The 27,985-nt window shown below is 36.2% G+C and overlaps 1 protein-coding gene across 2 annotated transcripts; it reads right to left on the bottom strand.

Annotated features, from left to right (window-relative positions):
* Positions 1-572: 572 nt before the first annotated feature.
* GSPT1 (G1 to S phase transition 1) lies at positions 573-27,911 on the bottom strand. 2 transcript variants are annotated; one of them, XM_062588043.1, is made up of 15 exons: positions 27,894-27,911; positions 15,564-15,611; positions 15,144-15,185; positions 14,156-14,383; positions 13,069-13,102; positions 11,533-11,610; positions 8,739-8,919; positions 8,248-8,402; positions 6,286-6,426; positions 5,496-5,589; positions 5,081-5,161; positions 3,995-4,168; positions 3,445-3,534; positions 2,958-3,126; positions 573-2,291 (listed from the first exon to the last, which is right to left on the bottom strand). In XM_062588043.1, exons 3-15 carry the CDS (start codon positions 15,163-15,165, stop codon positions 2,239-2,241), a joined length of 1,500 nt encoding a protein of 499 aa, XP_062444027.1. In that variant the 5' UTR covers positions 15,166-15,185; positions 15,564-15,611; positions 27,894-27,911; the 3' UTR covers positions 573-2,238. The 2 variants fall into 2 exon arrangements, with proteins under 2 accessions (XP_062444027.1, XP_062444026.1); XM_062588042.1 differs by lacking the exon at positions 27,894-27,911 and adding an exon at positions 27,380-27,837.
* Positions 27,912-27,985: the final 74 nt, after the last annotated feature.

Genomic DNA, 27,985 nt, shown 5'->3' with positions numbered 1-27,985 from the left:
ATCTTGAACTGTACATTTTAGATTAAGATTTTATTTAAGCTTCCCATTATAGGCAAGGTGATGTTAATTGGATTTATGCAAATGGTAATCAAAAGCACTAGATGGGATGAGTTATGGAGATGCTAAAACTTTCTTTGTACTAGTATTTCAACCCACCAGATGATTCTTTTCAGTTTTGCCATGAATACATTCTGTCTGGCCCCAAAATAACAAAATTTTAGAATTTCTCATTAAGTTTGCTCTAAAGTGAAAATTCCACTTGAGCATCATGTAGTTTTGAGATGTATTCAGTGTTTAGGAAAAGTTTTAAAAGTTTTAACAATTTAGGAATTTTCAGAACTGTAAAGATTCTCCAGTGATGGTCTTAGAGAATTAAAAATCCATGAGCTGACTTTAAGAGAGCACACTGATAGGTGGAAATCCTAAATCAATTCAGAAGAATAACACAATAAAAGTTTCCTTGGCTTTCGACTTCTTCATTAGTTTAAGATCCAAGGAATTGTGGGTTTTGTTCGCTTTGCAGAAAAAAGTTACTTTAAAACTGATTTACCAGAAAAATAAAAGTCCAGAGATTTGCAGACATAATAAAATTTATTTAAATTCCATGCATTACGGTAGCTACAAGTGTAGTCATATGAAACTGAAGGACAATAACCTCTTCTGTCCATACAATGTAGCTGTAAGTGAAATGAATGGGAGTTCCACAGTTACAAAGAAACAAACAAAACCAAAAAAAAACCCAAAAAGGTAAATCTGTTTCAGTTTTGAGTTCTGTGAATTCAGATATAGTCACGAGACTGTAAACTTTTGGGGGAGGAGATGGGCTCACCACAATTGTACAACTGAAAATGTTTAGTTTAAGACATTCTGAAGAAGCTCTGAAGATTCCTTTTAATAATCACTAGTAACACTCTGGAAAATGAAAAATCAGTTAGTCTTCATCCTAATTGTTAGAATCAGGATAGCAATTGTACTTTCAAAGTGCAGCTAAATAGGATTTCATTATGCAGCTCTTTCAAGTTGTACTGAGTAAGCTTTATTTTGAACCAGTTTTGCTTTTAATTTCTCAAGAAAACATCACTGGTCCTCACAAGCTTACATTGCTTTGATACGCAAAAATTTACAGCCTGTGCTTGATTCTGACCCTCCCATATTTCAGTATGTGCAAACTCCTAGGGATTTAAATAGTCCTTTTCCCTCTCAGTTCAGACTGATCTTTAAAACAGCAAGGATTATCCAGCCCTCTAAATTAAAGACAGGGTGAACTGAGTAACTTATATAACTGGCACTTTTTAATTGGCCCAGTTCTCCCACAAAAATGTAGCTCTTATAAATACTAATAGGCACTATTGCCACAAATTCTCTTATTTTTGCAAGTTTCACTGATTTACTCATTGTTAGCATTTTCTGCAGTTAAGAATTTAATAACGCTGTATTTTATAAAGACACAATATGTAGTTCTAGCCTTCAAAACTGACTTACTGTGTCTAGTAAACATGTTAAATCAACCTAAATTTGCTGTAGATATTAACAAATGTAAAGCTAATGAAGGTGCCACATTTGCATGAATGTTTTTAATTTTAAAGAACGCATTCAAAGGGAAGGGGCAAAACTAATTCCTGTAATACAAACTTGGTTGAGTGCCTAATTGCCTCATTTAAAACTGTGTGTGTGGGGAGCTGAAGAGTTTAGAAAAGTCCAGGTAACCAAATATCTAGGTTACTGGAAAGTTAAAAAGCTAATGCAACTGCGTTACATCCAGATAAAAAATATTATTCAAAAGTAATTCAAATACCGAAAAAGATTTCAAATTTAATAGTTTATTAACATGGTAGTATTCTTTGTAACATGTGCACACACACTCGCACACTCTGAATGATCTGCCTGGAAAAAAGATGTCTTAATATATGCTGGGGGAAATTAAACATTAAAAATCCTTTAATTTTTCATAATTATAGGCAATTATGTCCACATCACTTACAAAGCTATTGCCGAATCTTTCCAAGGAAGCAGAATTTGGGAGAAAAAAAAATTCTTTTGGGAGAAATTCAACAGTGGCATAGCAGAGCTCTCAATATGAGAAAGCTGACATAATGTGGACCTTTGCTGTGAAATTTGTCTTTGCAAAATATGGGGAGAAGTTTATCAATGGGCAGAAAATAAGAAGGCGGTGTGAAGTAGGCTTTTGCAGAGTTGATTTTCCTCACAGTATTGTGCGGGGGTCATTGAGAAAAATGCTTAGTCCTTCTCTGGAACCAGTTTCAGAACTTTTCCAATTGCAATGGTCTTACCTAAACCAAGGAGACAAACATGAAAGTTAGAGGTATATACATTCTTTTCAACAGTATATCTAAAGAGTGTGAAAGCTACCTCCTCAAAATACACGCTCTCCAGAATATTAGAACTTATACAATACAGCAATTTATTCTCTGTATTGCTAAAGTACCAGTGCATTTTTAAAAGTAAAATAAAAATCTTAAATAGTACTCTTAATACTTCTTTTAAAAAAGCTACAGAAGCTATTTTATCCTATATAGACATACCATTTAATCATTGTTATACAAGAGAATTTCAACTCCTGTTTTTGCAACTTTTAAATGTAATTTATTTTAAACATATCCCAAAGATCCTTAAGAGTTTTTACCAGGATAAGCATGAGTTAAAGCCCAAAGTACAATACCCCCTAATTTCACTGACATAAGTTTTTCCAATTCAGCTTTTTGCTTCACAGGGCATATTTCTGTACAAATATTCTTCTAGAACATTCTTTGTTACTAGCAAAAAATTAGTGTACAATGACAGTATTTTGCTTTGATTTTCTTATGCAGTTATCTACATAACAATTTCCCACTAGATACAAGCATTTTCAGTACCTCACTGCCACGCAGGGTTTTCTATTTCAAATAAATGTATTTTTTCAGCAGTCTAATTAATAATTATTGACCAAGCACTCTTACCCTCATCTCTTAAGGTGAAGCGTCCCATCTGAGGGAAATCTTTGAATGTCTCGAGGCAGATAGTTCCTGCTGTCCTTAAACGAGCAATGCATACTTGATCTTGTTTCACAAAACGGGGCCGCGTCTTACTTTTTTCTCCTGTTTTTTTGTCTACCAAGCAGATTAAGGCCTACATAAGAAAAGAATGAGTATCTGTGAGTGCTAAAATATTTTTTTCCCTTCTTTTCTAAACATAACTGAAGAATGGTCTAAGAAAGAAAACACTTAAAAGTATAAAAAGAACTTCTTTAAGACTTACTGTATAAGAAAATTAATCGTTATTTCTTACTGCCATTTTTGGTTGTATTTAGTACTGACCAAAGTTTCCAAACAGGGCTGGAGCATTGTCATATTAGTTTTTCTACGTATGTACTGAGAGATCTCCTGCCCCCAGCAAGTATATTGTCTATGTTCAGATTATTCATATTACTACTTAAGAGATGCTTACTGTTATCTCAACTTCTTCAATACAGGTGTGGATGTGCAGCACAGCATTATAACCTGGGCAGATAATGGATTTGTGCTCAATTATCACTATCTGCAAAACAATAAAAAATAAGTGTATTTCTTTCTCATTTCATTATAAAAGATCAGAGAATAACCAAACATAGTTCTATATTAAAATGTGTAGTTGAACAATATACCCCCGTTTAACAAATTTTAGTGAAAAATATAAAATTCAGAAGTGAATTAACTGTTTATATTATAAAGTATGAAATGGAAGAATTGGCCAGAAAAGACCTTGCTTTCAAGATTATAGGTGTCTAAAACTTAATGTAGAGGTTACATTCATAATAAGTGATGGATACTTTTAGAACTCATATTTCTGACTCCAGAGTCAGAAGTATGTATGTTATTATCAACCTGGAGATATAATAGCGAGTCAAAAATCTGAACTGAAAAGTAAAGCTACTGAAATTTAGATTTGTTGAAACACAGGTAAAATATTTTACAGTTGTTTACCCACTTATATAGCAATTAAAAGTTAATTATTCTACCTGGGCATCAAATGTGCGTCCAGAATGACACAGGTTGTTGGGATCACAGAGTATAAATCCTGGAAGGATCTCTTCCTCTTCAATTCCCTTCAGTCGGATCTTTAGATTTTCACCTGGGGCTACTGAATCGGTTTCTACATCATCAGAAAGGATTCCAAGAACTTCCACATTGTGCTTAAAGGAAGCAAAAGTGAAGTTTTCTAGTATGAATAATTCAGTCTGTACCAAAATCACTTTAATACATGATTTCAATACTTAAATCTATTATAGCTTAAATTCATATACTCAGTTCTACAAGCTTCATGACATGTAAAGCATTTGAAAAATGTAATGGAACTTCTGATTTTTCAGAATATAACATAGCATATTTGTTCAACAGATTTGAATTCACAGAATTCTATAACCTGTTCAATGAACAGCAAATTCAAAACGTATCCACTATCTTTAAAGTAAAGTCACTTTAAACATTTTATAAAGAGATGTGAGAATAAATGCCTATTATCTACCAAGGAGAATGCAAAATACATTGTTATACAGCCTCATTACTAGATACCAACAAGAAATAAAAATTGGAATAGCAGAGAATTTAAAGAGGGGTAATTTCAGAAAGATGGTCATTATTCCAACTTCCTGAAGTCTTACTTCCCACCTTATTAACTACCAAAGCAAATAATAAAAACTATTGTAATGCACTGTACTGTCTGTATCCTTTTAATTTTTCCCATTTCTTTTTGTGTGAAAAAAAAAGTTTTGAGCAATACTAACCCACAAAAAGCAGCACAAAAGGTTCTAGGGCCAACTGTACAAATGCAAAGCAAAACATAGTTCAAAAATTGTCAGGACTGATCACTAAGTAATTGAGTTTAGTAAGGAGATACACTCTCTCTTGTGCGCACACATGCATGTGTATATATACATACAGGTATGTATGTGTATATACACTCAGAAACATCACCCATGTAAAACACAGAAGTACAGCTCTGCTCAACTGAGCCACTGAAATATTTTGATTTAGACTAATTTCTTTAAGAATCAAGCTGTTTTCCAGTAGAGTCATACTTTTAAAATATGTAAACCTTACTATACCTTGTTTGGCATCATCACAAGCTGTTGTCCTTTGCAAATAGAGCCTGATTCCAGCTTTCCAAGGACCACAGTACCCATATCCTTCATTAAAAAAAACATAAAAGACATTTTTCTAAAGTCTGTTCTATTTACTATTTAATTCTAAACATGGTCATTTAACTCTATGAAGTTATTTAGTGCTGCTACATTTAATGTTTTGGAAGCTGTTCTCACAAAAAATTATTTTAGAGTCTCATATAATACTGAAGTGGTTTACTTCTTTCTCCATTCCACAGTTCAAAAATGTAGACAACAATTGCCCACCATATCAAAAGGGGGGGGGGCAGGGGGAAGGAATGTAGTGAAATATAGTCCATTTACTGCTTTTTGAAAACAATCCATTTATCATTTGAATCCCATTATTTTGGATTTGTACCTTATACTTATCCACAATTGGCAGCCTGATTGGTCCATCAACTGAACGGTTGAAGTTTGGCAAATTATCCAGGTATGGAATAAATGGTAATCCACTAAAACAGCAAAAGGCATTCATTTTAGTTATGTGAACACCCTTCTTATTACTAAAAATGCTAAATACAGTTAAGTCTGTCTTAATACCCCATCATTAGCATTCACATTCCCTTAGCTATCATGGTAATACTCAGGAAGCACATGTAGCTTTTAAGCTATGTCACAGGCATAATGAACACAAAATCACTATCCCTTAGAAATCTTGCTAGATATGCTTATTATGTTTTGGAAGTGCCAAATCATATGGTTCCAAATATGATTTTCATTAATGTTTTAGCTCCCATGAACCATACTGAAAATATGATAAGAATGGAGACATGGCTTGTAGCTTATTATAATATGGCTTCAAGCAAACACTCCAGATCAAATTATTCTTCCCTCCAACATACCTAATGCAGCATCACTGAAAAATTAGAGTGCTGGCATTCAATCTCACAAGCCAAAAATTAACGAATACTGCTAACACTTTCTATAGAGTCTGGCAACTCATCTTCTGCAGCTACTAAATGCTTTTATTTGGCTTATTACAGAGTTCTGTGTTCCTGTTGTGCTGATCATACTTCCTCAAGTACCTTAGCCAATACTTCTTGAATACAGCTACAGCACACCAAGCTGTACTTCTTCATAACTTCACTATAGCACTGACTTTTATTGAAATATAACTATTATCCAAGTTGTTGATTTTGGATACATACATATACCAAGGACAGAATTCTGACTGTTCTTTAAGATTTGCTCCAGTCAATCCTGAGCAGGGCATGAAATGAATATCTTTTTTGGGATTAAAGCCAACTTTCTTCAAAAATGGCACCAGTTTTTCTTTACATTCCTCGTATCTATAAAAACAACAAATGAATCAAGATGGATTTAAATTATTTTAGTATGACATAACACTTTTTAAATTAATAAAAAAAATTAATTTTCATCAGTTAAATTACTCTGTGATAAATGTGTAGTAAAGTCTGGTGGCTTATTTGAGTCTTCTCCCTAGTCTTCCAGCACAACTTAATACTGTCAATTCCCCTCATTCCTCCACCCTGTAAGACATCATCATTCCCCTCCCCCCATGTACACTGAATACTAGGCTGGGCAAGAAGCAGCATATACTATAGTGGCTTTTAGACTAGAGATACAGGCCAAGATAGCAGGACAAACCAAGCAGACAACTACTTAAGTCTTGCTTCCACTTTAATGATGGCTTGGTCTCTCTCAGTCTTCCATACAATTTCATAAAACTTAAATATATTTATTTCTATTAGACTTTCCCCCTTAGCCAGTTGTAACTGAATTTCACAATGTTCAAAAGCTTGGGGAAGATTAGGGCTGGACTAAGACAGCATAATTCAGCATGCCTTACTCTCTTAGGAAACAAGGCTGATGTTTTGAGGTTGCACAATCTCTCATAGCTTTCCTCAAAATCTTTCATGATTCTTGACAATGCAGTAAGTTCTCTGTGAGGGAGAAGTCACCACGGATTTGGCTGAGAACCATGTATTTTGATAGTCAAGATGACTATGTATTCATACCACATCTGCAGTTTGGGACTAAGATCTGATTTAAGAATGGCACAAACCTAATGAGGTAGATCCTCTCCAGAATAGTGTCTAACAAACAGAGACCAATATCTGTCTTTCCACTGAGGTGCTGACCTATTTCCTCTTTTATTGCATCTCTGCTCCCTGCCCCAGGCTGAGGCACATAACACTCTGCAGCTACAGGTCACTTTGGGGATAATTAAAGACAGAATATATGCATTCTAATACAATGTTCATACACTGTACATACACAGAATATTCCCCACTTAAACAAAAATCTCTTGTAATTACTGTAGAAAGAAAAACTGTATCCCTTCACTACACAAATATTTCCAGAGAAGGACTGAAACATGCTTTTTAGCATGCAGCTTAAAGGAAGAAGAAAGATGAGAGAGAAGCTAAACAAGACATCAAGACATGAATTCTGACACCTAGGAAAGTTAAAGCCCTTAAGTAACATCGAGTATGAAGACAGAAAAAGAAAAGCTCAATTCTTTTTATTCTAGTTATCTATACTTCTAAGTATATAGTTATTTTTACTGGGCCTGTACCAGGGCAAGACTCCTACTCCCTCCTCACCCCCGCAACCCAAATGCAATCAAGAATCACTTAATATATTATTCGCTTATTCATTTCAGCTTATCACGAGAGAACAACTGCAAATAATACAGAGTAGACACATATACAGTGAGCAAGATAATGCTATTCTCGCTAAACCTAAGCTAGGAGCTTAGCAGGAACATGGCCAAGTTATCAAGAATTTGGCAAGCTAAACTGCTGACAAGAGTCACTTCCTTTCAGTTTCAGTACATTCAAACTTTCCAAGTCAACAATTAAGCTATGTTAGAATGCATGCATTTTTTAGATATGGCTGCACAGAGCCAAGAAGAGAAATGCTATGTCTTTTGGCAGTCAGTGTTTTAAAGCAATGTAGAAATAAAAGCTTAGTCAAGATGCATTGTTCTAAGAGACTATACTTCTGTTTCTCCCACAATTTTGATAACTTCTATCCTTAGCTCACTATTCTTTTATCAGGAATGACTTTGGCATATAGTCACTTTCGTTTAGTCTTACTTTAGTTCAATATCTTTTAACAAAGTTGTTTTTAAAAATTAAACTCACCGTTCATTACTCCAGTTTACGGTTGGATCATCCATTTTATTAATAAGAACTATTAAATGTTTTACACCTGCTGTTTTTGCTAACATGGCATGTTCTCTTGTTTGTCCACCTTTTTCAAATCCAGTTTCAAATTCTCCTTTTCTTGCAGAAATAACCTAATTAAAAATACACATTTAAAAAGAGTTCTATGATTCTCTCAACACAAGAACAGATAATGAACAGTAGGGCCTTATTCAATAAATAACTTTGGGTTAGTCAAGATTGGTACAAGATTTGGAAAACACACTGGCATAACCTCAATGCTACCCATCAGTTTCTGCATTGACATATATAAAAATCACATGACAACTGTGAACAATTTTATCAAGTTGTTAACAAGTAACTCCAAAACCACTCAGCTTGCCAGACTTTGTAAGATTTGAAAAAGGAGGTGAGGGAGGGAGGTAAAAGGAAAGAGAGAGACTGAGATAGAAAATCTGATTTGTTCTTACCAGCACAGCAAGATCAGCCTGAGAAGCACCACCAATCATATTTGGAACAAAACTCTTATGTCCAGGAGCGTCTAGAATAGTGAAGTGTTTCTTCTCAGTTTCAAAATAGGCACGGCCCACTTCTACTGTTTTACCTTTGTCTCGTTCTTCCTGGTTTGTGTCTAAGGCCCATGAGAGGTACCTACAAAAAAATTCAACAACTCAAATATTCTGGTTCTGTACTAGTTTTTACTATATTTAAGTTTGAAGATTTAGTTATCATAAAAATCTTTTTCCTGCTCAGTTTTAACTATATCATTATTGCCAAACTTAAGCCATTTCCACGACTGATACCAACTTTAAACTCAAGGTTATGCCTATATGTAGTGAGCTATATTGCCCAGAGATATCTATTCTTCACCTGTAGCTAAAAGAGTGCAATTCTAAACACATATTTTCAATTACTAAATTCTCCTTAAAAAAAAAAAAAAAAAGTTAGCTATGAAATTGAGACTACCTGTAAAGTAGCAAAGATAGTGTGAAAAGTTTTTTTCACTTTTTGATCTACTTAAGAGTATCCTTTGTTCCTGAGCAGTATTTGGAAAATATAATATTGTTCAGTCTTTCATATGTGTTCTCTCTTACAGCTTTAAACACAAGTGACAGAACATGATCAAATAAATTCACTTTTGTTTCAAATTTGTTTCATATTCACAGCACCCTGACCTATCAAGCCCCTAGACCAGGTATTGGACACAACTGAATATTTGTAGTTATTCTCAAGAGTTTGAATACACTAACATTTTAAATGACAGCACTAGTCTGATGCTTGAATTCTATGTCAATAAGAGAAGTAGAATAACATAATCCTCAAATTGACAAAGGAGTATTTTGGAAACTGCTCATATCTCCTTGTATATTATTTCCTTTACAAAAAGGAAATCAATATTTATTAAACAGAAAAGGTCATCTCATAATTTTCATAGGACTCCTAAGAAAAAAAAAAAAACACACCTGAGTTGGTTTTCCAGATATAAAAAAGGCTCAAAATGATGCCCCATACTCATATTCATAATAGGGGGTGGTGGGAGGAAAGTTTTTTTTTGACTCCTTCCCTCCCCCATCAGTATGACATTTGTAATTCTACATTACATTAAGCTTTAATGTACACTACTGATTTTTTTTTTTCCCAAATGCAAAATAGGTCTTTGCCTATACTGCTATTATAGAGAATTTCAAGAGTTCAGAGTAACTATAGAGTGCAAAAAATAAATTTGCAGGGCTACAAACAATTAGTAGTTTTTTTTCCAGTCTGCAACAAATTGATGGAGAAGCACAAGTGCTCCTCATTTCTTTAGTTTTACTCTATGCAAGAACAACACTGACAACAGCTGAATTTCAGTGTTTTTACTTATTACTTAAAAAAAAAAATCTCTAACATAGTGTACTGTCAAGGGACAGAAATATCCTGAAGATAAAAGCAGAAGATTGGCAGAATACATTAATTCTATGAATTAAGACAACTTAATTAAAAAAAAAAAAAAAAAAACCCACAATTCTTCATGCAGAGATATAACCACAGGCCTTTTTAACCATATCTTGTTTTCTCACAATCAAAATAAGCAAGTTTCAAAATACTATTCTCTTGCTACAGAAATTACTCTGATTATATACTTCCAGAAAATCCCCATTACAGAATCTCACAAACATCAATTAGGCTTTATATAAAGAAGAAACAGAATAAATAAGGATTACTTCAGCTGTCTCTGTGGTTGAACAGATAAGCCATTTATTATTTGTGTTATAACTAAGTATTGAACTGTGGACTAAGCAGTGGACCTCAGCATACTCTAGCAGGTACCATAACTGACTACTTGTCCAAAACACTCTAAATCTTTGATAAAAAACACCATCAGGTGGAAAAAACAGACCACCAGTGGAAACACCACAGAACAACAACATAGCTTGTCAATGCATAAAACATGCCCATCATCAGATGGCTGTCAGTTTTTAAGAATTCATTTTGAATAAGACATTTTAGAAATAGTCTGTTTTTTCTAAGGGTATGAGATTAACAGTATCACATCACCTCCTAATAACGTTTTATCCTGTTGGCCATTGACAACCACATTAGGTTTAATGTCAGATAGATGAACTGGATGGAAAATTTCTTTTGCACATAGGGTTTTTGGGGGGAAGGATGCATTCCTGACTGAAATTTCAACTCTAAAATGTTTTTTGTTTTTTTTTCCTTAAATCACAAAGTAGAACTACTCAAATTTTGAGACTCTCAACATACGAAACAAGTTAACAAGGCAGAAGCCGGAGGATGGAGAGCCAGTCATTCTCTCCTTATGTCTCCGGAACCAATAACCCCAATCTCTGTCCTTACCCATGACCTTCTCCACTCTTTCCAGGTAAAAGACATACAGACGGAACAGTCCAAGAGCAGCCTGAGAAAAGTGTCTGCCTTGTATTCCCTTTACCAGATAACTAGCTTTTCCAAAGCACTGGAATGTAAAGCATTGCTCTCATGAGGAAGAAGAGGGAAGGGAAGGGAAGGAGGAAAAGAAAGGGAAAAAAAAAGCAAAAAAAAAAAAAAAAAAAAAGCAGCAAAACCTGTTTCAATGTGAATTGCACTACTTCATGCAGCCCTAGTTAAAGAAATTCTGGAAGAAAACAAAATAATCTGCCCCTGAAAATTCAATCCAGCAAGACGCAAGTACTACAGGGACAAAAATGAATAAATAAATATATTTCCAGTTCCTATCACAGTGTTAACAGAAAACTGTTTTATCTTCAGCAAGTTTCATACCATGTTTCTCTGTTTTTTTCTTTAGCTTCTCTTTCATATTTTTCAAGTGTTCTTTTATCAACCATTCCTGTCAAATACCTAAGAAGAGAGAGGGAGGGAAAAAAAAAAGTAATTTTACATTAACTATTTGGAGCTACTTCCCTGTTTAATAGTTACACAATCACTATAGATTATTTTGAAAACCAGTCTGATATGAGCAGCAGTAGAAATTTCCACACCACTATTTGATATGGAGAACTATACTACCACCACTTTACTACACATTGTGAAAAACACATTTCTTATACTTCTACTAAAGTGCTTGACAGAGACAAGTTTTTGAAAAGAACTATATTTGTTATGCACATTTTGGAGACTGCTCTATTACACTTTAAAATTAAATAAAATTTGGTGTAGGATAATTTTATAAAAATGAAACATTACTGAAAGTTAAAAACATTTTTGGTTACTATTCTTCTTAGATAGATTTAAAAAAGGTCTTAAGATACATCTTAAGATACTAAGAGAGAGATGAGTAAGCAGTATAGAGCTTTATAATGTTACAGCTTTCATATTTTTCCCCTCAGGTATTTCTATCTAATCTTCTAATAAGAGTCATCTGCTTAGTCTATAAGGAAGAGTAATGGTAACAGTAAACAAATGGCTAATGACAAAGGTGGTACTGGCTCTATTTTTCATTTCCCTACAACAAAAAGGGATATCTTCCAGAAATGAAAGACCATAGAAACATTCATTCAAAAAACTTTAGGAGCATGACTACTTCGCATAGGAGTGTTAAGAATAGGCACTGTACAGTAAGAATATTCAAGACACATCAGATAATAAAATGCTGATTTGCCCATGTATGAACTAGAAGATTAAATGCAGCATGACAATTCCAACATTCCAGTCTGGTTAAAACAAAAGACGACAAGACAACAATGCCAAAAGACCTCGCACTTTCTGAGAATATTATTTTAAAATTATACCAATATTCGGCATAATCAGGATAGCATGTATTTCTGCATGCACTAAGTTATGTTTCTTGTTTTTGACAAACTGTCAGATCTAATAGGGTTTATTTAATTTTGTCTTACAAGGATATTGCAATTACTGTCATCTATTTAAAAATAAACTTAAGGGTTAACTATTTCAATTTCATGCTTTAAAATAAAATTACGTCTGACAATGTTAGGGAATAAGCATATTCCTTTTTTTTAATTCTCACAGAAAGTTTAAGCAAGGATAAAATGCAGTTTAAATAGCATTTAAAAAACACAATGAAAAATGGAGTTTTATGTTTTAAGAAAGGGATGGATTTTTTTAAATGATGTATGTTTTTGTAAAGTTGTTTCCATTAAGTGAAACTCCTACAGAGATAAAATTAAGATCTGCTGGAATTAAAAATGCCAAAGAGCAACTAAATTAACAGGCAGAGAACCATTTTGCCATAAAAATATCAATCTATGCTGATTAAAGCCATAATACTCATTTTACTTAATGTATTTAAGTCACAAGACAGAACAGAAAATCTAGAATCTTGAGAATTTTCCTTACATTATTTGTCCTCCAATAGTTGACTTGCCAGCATCTAAAAGAAAAAAAAAATACATGTACACACACACACACGTAAATTGTTAAGTAATTCAAAAATAAAAAGAAAAACCTATAAAAAGAGAAAGTAATTATGAATGTCACGTAATTTATTTCCAAACGTATATTTTCTAGTTGTTTTGTAACCTAACTTTAAGCTGTTAGAAGCATCTCTCAGCTTCCCAGGAAAGTACACTAGCAAGTAAATTATATCAAGTTGTGAATACTGTATTTTCATACCTATAAACTTGGCATTACCATAACAACTACCGCCACCACCACCACCAATATAAGTTATGATTCAGCAAAAGTGTGGATTACCCATGTCCAGAATATTTTGCAAAAGCCCTTTCCCTGCTTCCTTCCAGCCTTGTCCCTAACTTCTATAGGCTGCTCTTCAACATGGGCATGCACCTCCACTCGTTGCCTCTTTGTGTGGCTTGGTTCTGAATTTACCTGAGGACTAGCTTTAAGTTACAGTGCTTTTACAATGAGAGATTTTAGATGTGAAAATACAGCGTTTATTGTAAAACTGATTCAGTAGTCCTTCTGTACTTCAACATCATTTAAGATTTTTTTGAAGCTTGCTGAAACTATTCTGTTGAGATGTTGTTTGAAAATGCTTGGCTTTTAACACTGAATTAACTTCATTTATTGTAGTCTACAGATAATATCTTCCACAACATTTTGAACCAGTTTTTCAACAATTAATAAGAACCATTTCAAAATATTTAAACCAGACAAAGGTAAGATTATTTTCTGATTTTATCCTTTGGATCATAAACATAGATAAATATTCAAAAGATCAACTACTTTAGAAGTCATGAACATACACATTGTTGTATACAAGAGAACACAAGCACACTATTCCTTCTTCAATATTAATTATTTTTTCCCAGAGCAGCTTCATTAGGATGAAATGTTACTAATAACCTCAAGTCAGGATGAATTCTTACATCCCTAGAAAGAACAGGATTAATTCCTAATAATCCCATCTCTAGGTAATATATAAAGCAAATATCCAATTATTTTACATTCATTTACAACTTACCTACGTGCCCAATGAATACTACATTTACATGTTCTTTTTTGGGAGCACCTGGTGGTGCTACAACAGATTTCGGTTTTGGTATTTCCTCCTCCTCTTCCATCATTTCCTGAGCACCTTCTTCAGTTGGACCTGCATCCCCTGCTGGACCACCTCCTAGTTCTGCTTCACTTGTTTCTTCTTTGTGGTCCCATGACTCTTCAGGGGACATTTCTGTCTCTCCATTTTCCACTAAAAGTTAAACAATCAGATACATTCAAAGAGATCAAGAAATTAAAAAGCAATGACTACTGAGAAAGGGTTCCCTCTCCTCAATAGTTGAAATCTTTCAACTATCAAGTCTCTTACTGTCTTCTTATGTAAGAAGAGGCAACTGCTGCTTGTTTCTGAAATGGATACTACTAGAAGTTCTCAAACTAGCCTGTGCACTGACATCAGAAAACTATGATTCACAGGGACTTCTATTTTAAACAAAGAAACAATTTTATGTGGGGTGGGAAGGGAACAAATCTGAAAATTGACTCAGATCATCATGCTGTTCTGAAACCACAGATAGATATGCACCATCATATTTTTAGAAAGGAGAGGGATAATGGTTTAAGTCTGCAACGCAAAAGCCATATAAATACAAGTAGAAAGATAAAGTTTCCATGATCTGCTTGTTCATATTATTGATCACCTTGAAATTTCTTTGTTAATCACCATTTCACACATATTAATGAGATGATTTGGTAATATGAAATGACTTTTGAAGGAAGTGCAGACACTCATTCATTGTTCAAGTAATACAGTTGCACCTGACATTGCATCCTAGTGGTCAACCATCTCTTTTCTAATCTAACTATAGAGAAAAAAATCAAAATTGTAAGAACAAAAAAAAGTAAAGGCTCAGTAATAGATTCTTCAGTTTAGCTTACAATGAATCAGCAAAAGCACTAGATTAGCTGTTTTATAGCAATGTTATAGGCAAGTGGATCATTTCTCATCTTACCAACAGATTCTGAAATTTCCATGTTAACAGCAGCATTTGAACCTGGGGGGGAAAAGGAATCATTAAGTACATATTTACCATGAAAATGTGAACAAAGGAAAAATTAGTTATTAAATTAATAAAAAAACAATTCAGCTGTTTGGGCACTTCCCTATGCTATTTAAGATGCAAGTTCAAATTTTTAAGTTCTGCTTCATACATGCTTTCTGATCTTAAGTAAATTGATTGGTCTTTATGTGCATTGCTTTATTTGCTAAAAAATGGACATAACCATACTGACTTATCTCACAGTTGTAGTATGATAAGGACTGGTAAATAGATTTACATGCATCTTTAAATGGGAGATGCTTTGCAATTAAGTTTCTTAAATCATATTTAATGGACCTGCATTGTGTGACTTTAGAACATAAAAGCAATTACCTTCACAAGAGACTGTCTGCTCCTCTTGAGAAGACTCTACAGGTGCACCTGCAGCAAAAATTTAATTTTAAAAATACACAGATGTAACCAATTTCAATATTTAGTTATAAAAGACCATTCTTCAAACTTTATTGCAAAATTGTATTTTTGAAAAACAACTCTCCCTCTGAAAACAGTATTAAATACAATGTCCAAGCACAAATAATTCTAAAGAAAGTACACTGCCTAAATGAAGTTTTGAAAATAATACACAAATTCTGTAAAGAGTTCTATTTTTTTCTCCTAGAACGATATATTAAAGGAAGTTCAAAGGAAGCAGGTTTTCTACACATTGTATTTTACCTGTCCATCCTTCTTGGGCATGCTGGCTATTTTAGGTATTAGTATCTAACTGATGTTTAAAACATGGCAAAGCAGTTTCATTGTATCCAGTGAAACAGACTTGCCTGCATGAAGTCACAGCTCTAGGGAAGGTTCTGCTGCCTTCAGCTTACAGGCATATCTACAGTTCTTACCTGCTTTGTGAATTTCACCTCAGTGTGGAGTAGAAACTTAAAAAAAACTACCAAGAATAAATTCTTAAAGATCTTCTGTAATCATTAGTGTCAAGATATAAGTTCATTCATATACTTAATAAGTTTGACAGTCCTCTTACATACCAGAGCAGCTTTAGGTTCCTCATTATTCATGCTACCCCTTCCCTTTGCAAAAAAAAAAAAAAAAAAAAAAAAAAAAAAAAAAAAAAAAAAATCCAAAACAATCCTTACTTGGGCCAAGTTAAAAATAAGTTATTTGTCGTATACACATGATGAATTGGTTTAAGTTCTCATACGCTCCATCCTCCTTTATCATCAGCCTAAGCTGTTTAAGTCCCATTACTCAGAGGGCAATCTCAGAGGGATGCTGGTGTCACAAAGTTACTTTTTTTTTTTTTTGATAGATCATTCAATTATCTCAGTAGCACGAAACCATGGCACTAAACTATATGCCGAGATACAAATAATTATTAAACCTACAAAGAATGACATGTTCCCATTAACAAATACCCCATTTGATGCTTTGAGACATTGTTCAAGAAGTATCCTTTAATTATCCTTAAAACTTTAGCCTATTTAGTGTTTTCTTAGCGTGAAGTCAACGCCAAAATTTCTTGAAAGAATCTTATTCCCCAATTTTATTGTAGTCACATACCAAACTCACATTTTCAACTGTCAATTTCCTTCAGCCTCACTATAAAAGTCCAGACTGCACAGCATTACTTGCTCTATATTCAGATGGGACCTAAAGACAAAACAGATCCTCTCACAACAACAAAAAACGCACAAAGACCTACTTCTAAGCCTCTTTGCTTTAGCTCTGTTTGTGTATTCGCTGCAGACTTCTATAACTTGGAGCAGCGCTGCAAAAGCTGGAAGAGGGCCAGAGGACAAGGCTTGCAGGCAGGGGGAATGTGGGTCATGGCACAGCAAAGTGACCAGCAGTAGCAGAGGGTGCACAGCACCCCCAGAGAGGAAACTTCACAGCAAGGTTCCCTGCCCTCCTGCATCATGTTATATAGGGTCCCCAAACCACTGGAACAAGCCTCTAAGAGAAATGATTTAATACAGGCTAGAGTAAAAGTGTATGGTTAGAACAAAATTCCTTATTAAAAAAGCAAAAAAATCCCCTCTGTTCAAGAGCTGGAAAACAGACCTAAACTGACCCAAATTTATCAGTGTGTCAAAGCAAGCAGGTGGCATAGTTAGATCGGAATCTAGGTATGAACCTAAAGCCACTGCTTGGTCACACATCAGAAAACTGCTGGCTATTTCACACACATTGTAGTTGGGATGCACAACTATTTTCATTAGAAGATCGTTTCAGTAAGCTTATGATTTCAGTCCTGATGTCTGCCCATAAAAGAAAACCAAACCTATTATGTTACAGTATTCATCCACTTGTCTTGAAATGGAAGCTCTACAAGTGGATGAAGAATTATTTTAATTCCTTAGAAACAGCATCCATAATAAACTCAGTTTGTAAGCCAACATGTGTATGAATTAGAGAGGGAAAGCAAGAAGTTCCTTCACAAAAAAAAAATGAGGGGGGAAGCTGGAAATTGCAACCCAAGAAGGATGGGTTCCGAGTTCACTCTACCAGGAATAGCACTGCGGAGAGCAAGTCCATCTGTTAAATCTCCTATGGCTCTAACATACAAGGGAATTGGCACGACAGTTTGTATAGGGAACCCAAACAGTACCAGTGCCACACAGAACTAAGAAGCAACAGACCCTCAGTTATGACCACAGACATATTAAATGCTGGTCATTTTGGTAGACAAAATGGCAGAAGTTTTACAAGAGAAGACTGAATTATATGGAAGATTCACCATTCCTTCAAAGCAGGAAAGGAATACAAACAGCTCTCTGAAAGAGAAGCCCATTGCAGAAAAGTCAACTGAAAAAGAAATAAAGAAACTTAATTTCAAAAAGAACCGGCTTTAATTGATAAAAATAAACACCTTTCAGAAATCATTTGTTTCTGATAAACAGCTGCAGTTTAAGTCGACTTATTTTGGACATTGGTACACTGCAAACAAATCCACATGGGGAAAAAAAGATCCGATTTTAGAGAGTCAGATTTATCCCTGTAGGCTCTGTGTAGAGATGAACAGACTCCCCAAAGCATGCCTTTAAGATTATCACCTGAGAAGGATGCAATTCTACAGCTTCCTCAGCTAATTCAGATGGGTTGCCATAGTTTTCTCCTTGTTATCTCTTCTCGCCTCAGCATTAGTGTGTATGTAACTGTACTGAGGGTCCACCGAGGGAGCTGATCTGACCAAAAACTGAACTATCAAAAACCCAAACAAACAAAAACCAAAAGAAAAACAAAAAAGCCAGTAGCTTTTGGGCATACCAGCTCTCTGGAGCAACATCTCACCTGAGCAGAAAAGTGTCACAACAGAGACAACGGAAGAGCACTCTCAGTAATGCAAGGAAAACACTTCACCTGTAAGTTGCAGCTCAAGTAGCCCAGCAAATGTTTGGACCATGCGATAAGGAGATAGCAATTCTGCATCTAGTTGAAATAGGCTTGCTACCTAGGGCTCAGTACTGGGATTTTGCCATGAAAAGAAATCCAAACCCCACGCTGGCCTTGCGGCAAAATGTTTGGACTAATCAAGTGAACTGAAGTGAACTTGTTCATTTTGCCCATGAGGCAAGAGATGGGCATCGTAACAAAAAACCTTTGAAGATGAGGGAAACAGAAAGGTTCCAAGTGTTCCTTATAACTTTTCCTGATATTTCCAATACACTCTAGGGACACGTAAAGTTTTTAATTTTGTGTTTTCTGGAAGTCAGAAAATTAACTAACAAGATTTATGGTTAACTTAATCTACTGTTATTGTAAAAATACCACATACAACAAGCCAAAATACAAGTTAAAAAAAAAAATCTGTAACATGCTTTCAAGTTCAACTTGAAAATTCTACTACTTCTTCTGAAAATCATTCAGGCAGGAGTCCTGTTACATGAGAAGGCTTCAAAGTGTCTACACGAAATCTGTTTTTAAAGTCAGAATGAAGTTACACAGTGTTTCCAATTCTTGCATTTACATGTGACAAATTGAACAATTTGGGTTTTTCTAACACCCTTTATACTATATTTCTCCCCAAACTATAAGTCAAATAAACTGCTACTTCATTTCTTATTCACTGTATTACAAGAAGCAAACAGTTCATTTTTAGTCCTCTTAACATTAAAGCTCTAGGGTATTTCTTGAAATATATTTGTTATTGCTGAAGAAAAAGAAAAGATACATGTGTTTCATTTATCTGTAAGTAGACCACTAGACCTGATTTTATGTAATTCAATGTCTTATCTGAATAAGGCAAAAATTTATTTTTTTCCACAAGACTCACCGGAGAAGTATGTTCCCAATAAAGTATCCAAAATTGCACTACTCTTAAAAACAGTGATTGCTCTCTTTAAAACACAGATAGTGTCCTAAAAAAATGCTGCAAGAATGCATAGTGCTTATTGAATTCACACTGCATTCTACTACAGCTGATGAATTTATTCTGTATTACACTAAGTTTTGTACTTGTGAGCCTTTTTGTTTTACAATAACCAAGGCTGCACAAGTAGAACCAAATAAAAGTTATCACTCAGCCTCTGAAAACATTATTTTAAAAATGGTATAAGCCAGGAACTTAGCAGCATTAGTAATTTGGAGGAATACTTAAGGGGGAAAAAAGCAGAAAACTGCTTTAGAATAAAATTTCTATTAGAACAAAACAGGAATTTCATGTGTGTCCCTAGAGTGTATTGGAAATATCAGGGAAAGTTACAAGGAACACTTGGAACCTTTCTGTTTCCCTCATCTTCAAAGGTTTTTTGTTACCATGCCCTTCTCTTGCCTCATGGGGAAAATCAACAAGTGTAGTTGGTAACCTGGGAATCAATATTGAAAGAACTGCAGTTAAAATACTTTATTAAAGTCATTAGAAGAGAATGCAGCATAACTTTAGAAATAAGCTTACGTCCTTAGCATACCTTCCTTAAAAACATTAGAGTAGCAAGTATAGTAGTTACCTAAACAAAAATCAGTGTTTGAGGCAATATTTCATCCTTTACCTCCTTTTAAATGTTTTTTACAATACAAGGAAGATCTGGAAATCTCTCCTCATTTTATTTTCCTCTAGTATTTTAGATACCACATGTGGCAGTAACCACATTTTTAGTGAACAGAGCTTGAACTAGTTTGAGAGAAGAGAGAGAGGCCAGGGACCAATTAATTTTTGACTACTCAAACTAATGGCAGTTTTTTAGCACTCTCAGATCCTTTCGGCCCACAGAACAAGACACCAAATTTGATCCTGATGTTGACTCCACCAGATCAATGGGTGCAACTATCACTTGTCTCTGTTTGATTCAGTCATGCCATTTGTTACTTCTACTCCTATTTACACCACAAAAACATTAATTCATTTATGCTGCCTTCGCAAAAGCACCTAGCTCACAGATGCCCAAACTGTGTTTGTATATGACTAGCAACATGAGAACAAGTTCAAGTGGTAAGCGGTGATGACAGCTTTCATTTTTACCTCGAGTATTTACCAGATGCATAGAATAAGCAGGGAAACTTCTCTACACAAAAAAGATACTGTTTGGTAGTAACTGATTCTGAGGAGGCAGACACCTAAGCCACAACACAAATGCTTTTGGAGAGTCAGTTATCATGGCTTGATGACAGACAGTATTTTTTTTTTTTTTTTTTTTTTTTTTGCTAGGCATAGCTGCACTAACACTTCTCAGCCTGCTCCATTACAGGTGTGGTAAGAACTCAGTGTTGGTACTTTACAAGCAAGATGGATTATGGTGTACTGAAACAGAGTTTGTGCAATAAGAAAAAAAAAAAAGATAAAGTAACACCTGGGCAAACTCAGTTTGAAAAAAATGTGTTATCTACAAAACTTAGATGGTCTGTATGGTGAGTTTATAGCTGCTGCTTCAGCAGAGGCATCAAGTTCGTTCACAGAAATTCCTAGAAGGCTGAAGAGTGAAGAAATGCATAACACCCATCTTAGGATTCCCATCATCTTCACACATTTGTGATTTGAATACCTGATTTTAGTACATATTTATACAACAGCCATGTGGTCTCAACAGTTTTCTTAAATTATCTAACAGATATTTACCTTTCTTAAGAAAAGAAAAGAAAAGAAAAGAAAAGAAAAGAAAAGAAAAGAAAAGAAAAGAAAAGAAAAGAAAAGAAAAGAAAAGAAAAGAAAAGAAAAGAAAAGAAAAGAAAAGAAAAGAAAAGAAAAGAAAAGAAAAGAAAAGAAAAGAAAAGAAAAGAAAAGAAAAGAAAAGAAAAGAAAAGAAAAGAAAAGAAAAGAAAAGAAAAGAAAAGAAAAGAAAAGAAAAGAAAAGAAAAGAAAAGAAAAGAAAAGAAAAGAAAAGAAAAGAAAAGAAAAGAAAAGAAAAGAAAAGAAAAGAAAAGAAAAGAAAAGAAAAGAAAAGAAAAGAAAAGAAAAGAAAAGAAAAGAAAAGAAAAGAAATCAGAGCATAATTAAAGGTCTGAGTCAAAGACAGCAGAAGAATGAGTGCCAAAAGATAGATGTGATAGATTTCTGGCTAAAAACTACAAAAAGTTACCTATTTAAGGAAAATAGGTGCTAGAGCTACACAAAATATTTCATATTCAGTATTTTAAAATAAGCAGAAAGAAAAGGTTTTCAAGAGGTCACTCTTTAAAGCAGTCACTTAGGAAGTTAATTTATACCTAAGAATTTCCTTATTGTCTCTGTGCTGCTTCATAGTCTAAGCCTCAGCTTCAGCAGGGACAGGGAAAAGTATGTATGCCCAGTTCTTAAAATGCACCAGCTAATAGTTCTAACATGAGGTGGTAAAATGTGTATGTGCGTGTAGTGGGGAAAGAGAGGCAGGGAGTATTTCCTTTGTCTTCATAGGATTTTACTACACACTAGCTTACTAAGAGATCCATCTTTTTTGTTCCCCAGTGAGTACACACCTTAAGTTTACCTTATGCATAACCAATATGCTTCTTCACAACTAAGTCTGTGAAAGCTTATGTGGATTTGCAAGGAATATAAGGAAACATCCTTTTCCTGAAGGCCAAATATCTGTGCTCAGTTGACAGACTGATTTTCAAGATAGTCAAGAAATTAAGCTCTGCATTAGGACAGTTAAGGATTCCAGTCTTTTATGGCAGTATCTCATAACCCGGTAGGAACAGAAAAAAAAAACTACGCATCTGATAGCTTTTTAGCATGTCAGGCTCACCATCTTAACATTTACACATCAGAGTTCAAAATGCTGAGGCTGTTCTAGAGAACTAATTTTCAATATTGCATCACCTGTCCTGAACTTCTACCTTTTGTACTGAAATTTGACCAGTATCATTTTCATATGGACCTCCTCAGAACACAATCAGAGATTCGGTTCATTAAATTTTGAAAACTCGATTCCCTCATGGTAAAAGCAAAACCATCTTTCTACCTTAACTCTGTACAATCAGCTGCTTCTCTTGCTCATGTATGTATCTGATCACAAAGCTAGAGAGAAAGCCCAACACTTTGAAAGTGAAATTGTAAAACCAAATTGCTGATAGAATTCAAGAACTATCCCAAATCATTTTGTATTTATTTTGATGGCGCACCCAAGTTTTCAGTTAAGAGTATCCTTTTAAATACTTTAAATCAGTAATCCAGATCAGGATGCAAAATACATGGCCAGCAACTATATGTAGACTGCTAGGACATCAAGTCCACAATCTGCTCCTAGCATGTGTCTTTCATTGGACTCCTACAAAGGCCAGAGGTCTGCTGAATTATTCTAAAAGGAGCAAAACAATCATGGTCACTTCCCTGGGGATAGACCAGGAGTTGACAAAGAACCTCTGTGTAAAACACTGGCACCTTGACTACATCACATATGTACATAAGCTCTGATCATCTGGCAAATCAGTGCCAAAACATACAGCCTTTCTTCCCACTGACCTTTTGGAGATGTTATGTAACTCATCTGTCTATAGCAGTTGATACACAACAGCACAGCTCTAGATGAAGATAAGTGATGACAAAACTCAAGATTTTTTTTTTAATTTAACAAGAATTTATATCATACTTCAGTATTTACAATATGGCACTGATTTGCTGTTATATAAGCAGTAAGAACTCACAGTTCACTTTTACAAATATGAAGTATTTACAGTAGCATTACTGTACTTTTGAGCAAATAATCATATGGCTACACAAGTATTTGCATGCAAATTTGCAATCCTTAGATAGTAAATTACTTGTTTTAGACAAACAAGACTTCCTTAGCATGTTTGTGTGCCAAATGAAGTCTCGTGAAAACTGATTCGTTGAAGAAAGTCTTAAACACTGACTACAGAGATAAATAAAGGGGTAAAACAAGAGATAAACCAGCTATGGGGAACAAAGGACAGATAACACATCATCCTACTCTGGAAATTAGAGGGTCCTGTACAGAAGCAGAAAACTTTGAAGCATCTCTCTTTGTCCGTTTGGGGGTGGGACGGTCATGACAAACGACAGTAAGGAAAACTCAAAAGATAGATGCTATATCCATTTCTTTACAGCATTTTAAAGTTGAGGATGTACAGCTGCTTGAACCCATTTCAAAAGTGACTACTTGAAGCAAGTGAAGATACTTAGGGAGTGAAGCAATCTAAAGGGCATTGAATCTAAGGCCAGATGTTGCTTTGCTCAAGACGATAGATGCAAAATGTCTAAACTGTAGTCATTGCTAAATGTGTTTATAAGTTTGCTAGAAGTGTTCATGAAGGATATTAAAAGAAGTAATAGCACTAACACTAGCAGAAGGATAAACGTGATCTTTCCTATACCAGCTGCTGTGTGCCACGTACTTTTCAGTTCTTGCTACTTTTGTGCTTCTTTCTTACCTAAAAAATTCAGATTGGAAGGGACCTCAGGAAGATCAGCCTCCGTTCCAAGCAGAGTCAATACTGAATACTTAAAAAATGACTTAAAAAGAAGATGAAAACTACCACAGAATAGAATAAAACCCACAAAAGGAACCACTTACGAATTTTACCAAAAATCCTGTAAACATTCAAGAACTATGACCAAATCTAACCACAAGAATGAAAGCAAGTTGACTCTGCATTTTCAGAAATACTTCAATTATTAAATGTTTGGTTCTCACATACATGAGAATAGAAATTTTATTAATTTGGCGGAGAGAGAGAAGGGTTAATTAGTCCCTCACGCTTCTAAACCATACCTTGATATAGAAACAAAAACCCAAATGCAAACAAAAAATCCAATTACCTCTTTTATATTTAAGAAAATAATAAAGCAAGTAAGGAATTAAGTCACAGATGTTATAGAATGGTAAAGGTGCAAGCTGTGATCAGAAACATTTAGAGGCACTACCAATCTACTGTAGTTTTATTGATTATCACTTTGTCTTATTTCAGTTGAGTTTGTTACTCTAGCAATTGCTATCTAAAATAAGTTTCTCTAAAAAGGACAGCTTGTCCATGACATACTTGACATACTTACTGGAAGGTACAGTGATGACTGTTGCAGATGTAATTTAAGAAATCTCTATTTCAAACTTCTGATGGAATCCACCAAAATGAGATTTTAAGTAAATGAGTTGACTGGGATGCAATTTGATGAAAGAAAGTCCCCAAGGATAAAACAGTTGGGAATGATTAGAAAAACCCCCAAACTGTTCCTTAGGTTCAGAAATTTAAATATGTCCTTTTTGTATATAAAAAAAGCAATGATCTTGATTTCAAATTCAGATGAATTCTGAAATGATCTGCAAGCAAAAATTACATTAGTGAGGTAAAAGCTGATCAGATATTTTCCCTAATACACAATTTGCTATCAGAGGAAAATGCACATAAAACAAGTTTTAAGGTAAACTACTTGGACTGAAAGCTTCAGGAGTTTCCCAGTTTTGTAAAAGTTAGCATCCTAAATCGCATCCATAAAAGTTATACCAATGTTCTAAACATAATAACAGAAATTTGAGACGGATTACTAAAAACATGAAGTTAGTGTACACAGAACACTATCGACACCCAGCTCTATGTTCTTCAGAAGTCCTATGTGATATTCACATCAATTACTACTTGTACAGATCTCAATACAGATAAGTAGAAATATTTTTCCCACAAGTTAACAAAGAATGAGTGCCATGGAACACCTAATTGCCTGTGGAAGCAAGGGCAAACTAGGTTGCTCAAAAGTAACCTATTCAGCACCATTGTCTAATCATATGTTGTTCTGACTTATTTCTAGAGCGAGCTCCACCTAGTTCTCCTAGCCAGAAAAGTAGTTGTCACCTTATATGAACATCTACGAGGACAAGACTGTCAATCACTTTCTGTAACTAAGTACAACAGACCTGGAAAAAAATATGGTAAATGCAGTATTTCAATTAAAAAAAAGACCAATTTCTAAGAACTGTGGGTACCTTAAGCATTTTTGTCTGCTTAACTATAGGGGCATCAAAGTAAAAGGTAGAATTTAATTCTAAACCTCAAAAAAGAAATGGAAACGAGGTGAGTTTAAACCTCAAATCTAGCAGATTATAACACTATGTGGGCAGTGTACTCAACAGCTGAGATGGAGAGAAAAGATACCCTAATCACTCCAGATGACCAGAAAGCAGTACTAACTGGCATTCAGCAAAGTCTTCTCTAGTCTCTGGAAAGACAGAAGCTGTTCATAAGGCTCAGGAGAAGCAACAGCATGGAGAGAAGGAAAGCATGAAGAAATTAATGCAGTGAATAGGTGAAAGATATTCTCAAACCTACAAAAAAAAAGGGAAGCCTTAGAACAAACCTTGCAAGAGTGGCAGGGGCTGGGGGGGGAAACTATTCTTGCAACATTCAAAACTTCAAGAAAGTTTCCAGTCACAATATTTATTACATTTTTTTTTTAAGTTAGATGCACATTGTAATAATGTCTGAAAAAATACACTAGAATAAATTTTAAAGATTACTTGAATGTATATCACATGCACATTCAACACAGCCTCAAGCTACCTGCTCTGCCTTTACACCTGTGAACCCTAATATATACACTATTCAAAGAGGAATCCAGAAGTCTGTCCAAGGCTTCTTGAAAGTGTATTTTAACATACTTGCATACTGCCTGCCCACATGAACAACATTTTCTAATAAAAATTAGTAGCTGTTGGGAGCATTTAGTTTAACATTTGCTCTAGCACAAGAAATGGGTTGATATTCTTTGTTATGTAAATTCTAAAGTACCATATATGAAAGTTGCAGGTTTCAGATGTTAACATCAGATGACACGAGGTACTAGAGAGTGGAGGACTAATACATAATATTAAATCAACATGCAATAAAAAAATAGCCACAATTAACAGGAAATCATGGCAAATACAATGTAACAAGTAGTAGGTTAAGCAAAATTAAGTTACCGGAACCCATCTCTGAAATCCAAGTTTGTCTCGTACCATGACAATAGGCATACAGAAAGATTCTAGAAAAAGATGAGAACGTTTCAACTATCACACTCAAGCAGGTCTCAAGCTCCTTAGCTGCAAGAGTGACATTCAAATACTGCCAAGAAGTTAACCATCATGTATTATGCTTGGAAGGACCTTTGGTTTAAGCTAGAAATTAGTAAGTAGCTCTCCTTTAATTTCCCCTATGCAAAGCAGACCTAGTAAACACTGTTTGCGTAACACAAAGATCCTTTGAAGTGAGAAGCAGAGTAAATTTCTGGTTATTCCATCAGGCGAGGCCAGCTGGACAAGCCTCCCTACCCTACTAATCACTTATCAGCGTTACATTAGGAAAGATTAACTACTGGCTATGATCTTCAGAGAGACGTCTAAGGTAGGTCTGAAACAGCGCTGGCAGAAACAACGCCATTTCCCCCCGCAACAGCACAAACGTTACCGCCGAGACCTGCGGAAACTTCCCCGGCGTTTTATTTTAAAACGCGAAGGGTTAATGCGCGGGGCCCCGCTACAGGCGGAGGCGAAGGGGGGATGGGCCGGAGCCGCACGCAGCCCCACGACAGCGGCCAGGCTGCGCCGGGGGCAGCGCGAGGCTGGCGCCGGGGCCGGGGCCTCCCGCGGCGCCGGCAGCCGCCGCCGGCCCCCGCGCACCGCCGCGCCGAGGCCCCGCGGCGCGGTGCCCCCGGCCCGGGCGAGCCCCTCGGCTCCCCGCCGCAGGCTGCCGGCGCCCCCCGCGCCCTGCCCCGCCGCCTCTCAACATGGCCCCCACGCCTCCGCCCGCGGCGGCGGCCCCCGGCCCGGCGGGGCACTCACCGGGCGGCGGCGGCGGCGGCAGGCCGGGCGGCGGCGAGGGCGGCGGCAGGCCGGGCGCCGGCCCCCCCCGCAGGAAGGACGGCACGAACTCGGCGGCGTGGACGTTGGGCACGAAGGGCTTGGCGTTGACGTTGAGCTGCCGGCTGAAGGCCGCCCCGAGCAGCTCCTGCTGGGCCTCGGCCTCCGCGGCCGGCGGGGCGGACCCAGGGCCGGCGTCGCTGCCCGGCTCGATGTCCGCCTGATCCCAGCAGTCGGGAGCCGAGTCGCTGCTGCTCCCGCTGCCGCTCCCGTTCGCCTCCATTTTGTGGCTGCCCCACAAGCCTCTGCGGCCCTGAAGCGTCTCCCAGCGTCCGGGGGGAAAGGGGGAAGCCGGTGGCAGCACCGACTCAGCACTCGCTCCGGCGATTCCGCGTGTACTCCACCGCCCCGACGCCCAGCGCAGTATGGCCTCCCGGAGCTCCCGTACTCCCTCCCCGCGGCCGCCCCGGCCGCCATCTTAGTAGTTGTCACTTACAGGGCGCCTCATTCCGCAGTATGGCCGCCGCCAGGCGAGAGGACTACGATGCCCGTCATGGCTTGCGCGAGCCCCGTCTCGGCCCGCCTCCC

This window comes from Rhea pennata, chromosome 15, assembly GCF_028389875.1.
Source record: "Rhea pennata isolate bPtePen1 chromosome 15, bPtePen1.pri, whole genome shotgun sequence".
Classification (NCBI taxonomy): domain Eukaryota; kingdom Metazoa; phylum Chordata; class Aves; order Rheiformes; family Rheidae; genus Rhea; species Rhea pennata.
The sequence above is the reverse complement of the archived record's forward strand: the minus strand, read 5'-3'. Positions and strand labels throughout refer to the sequence as shown.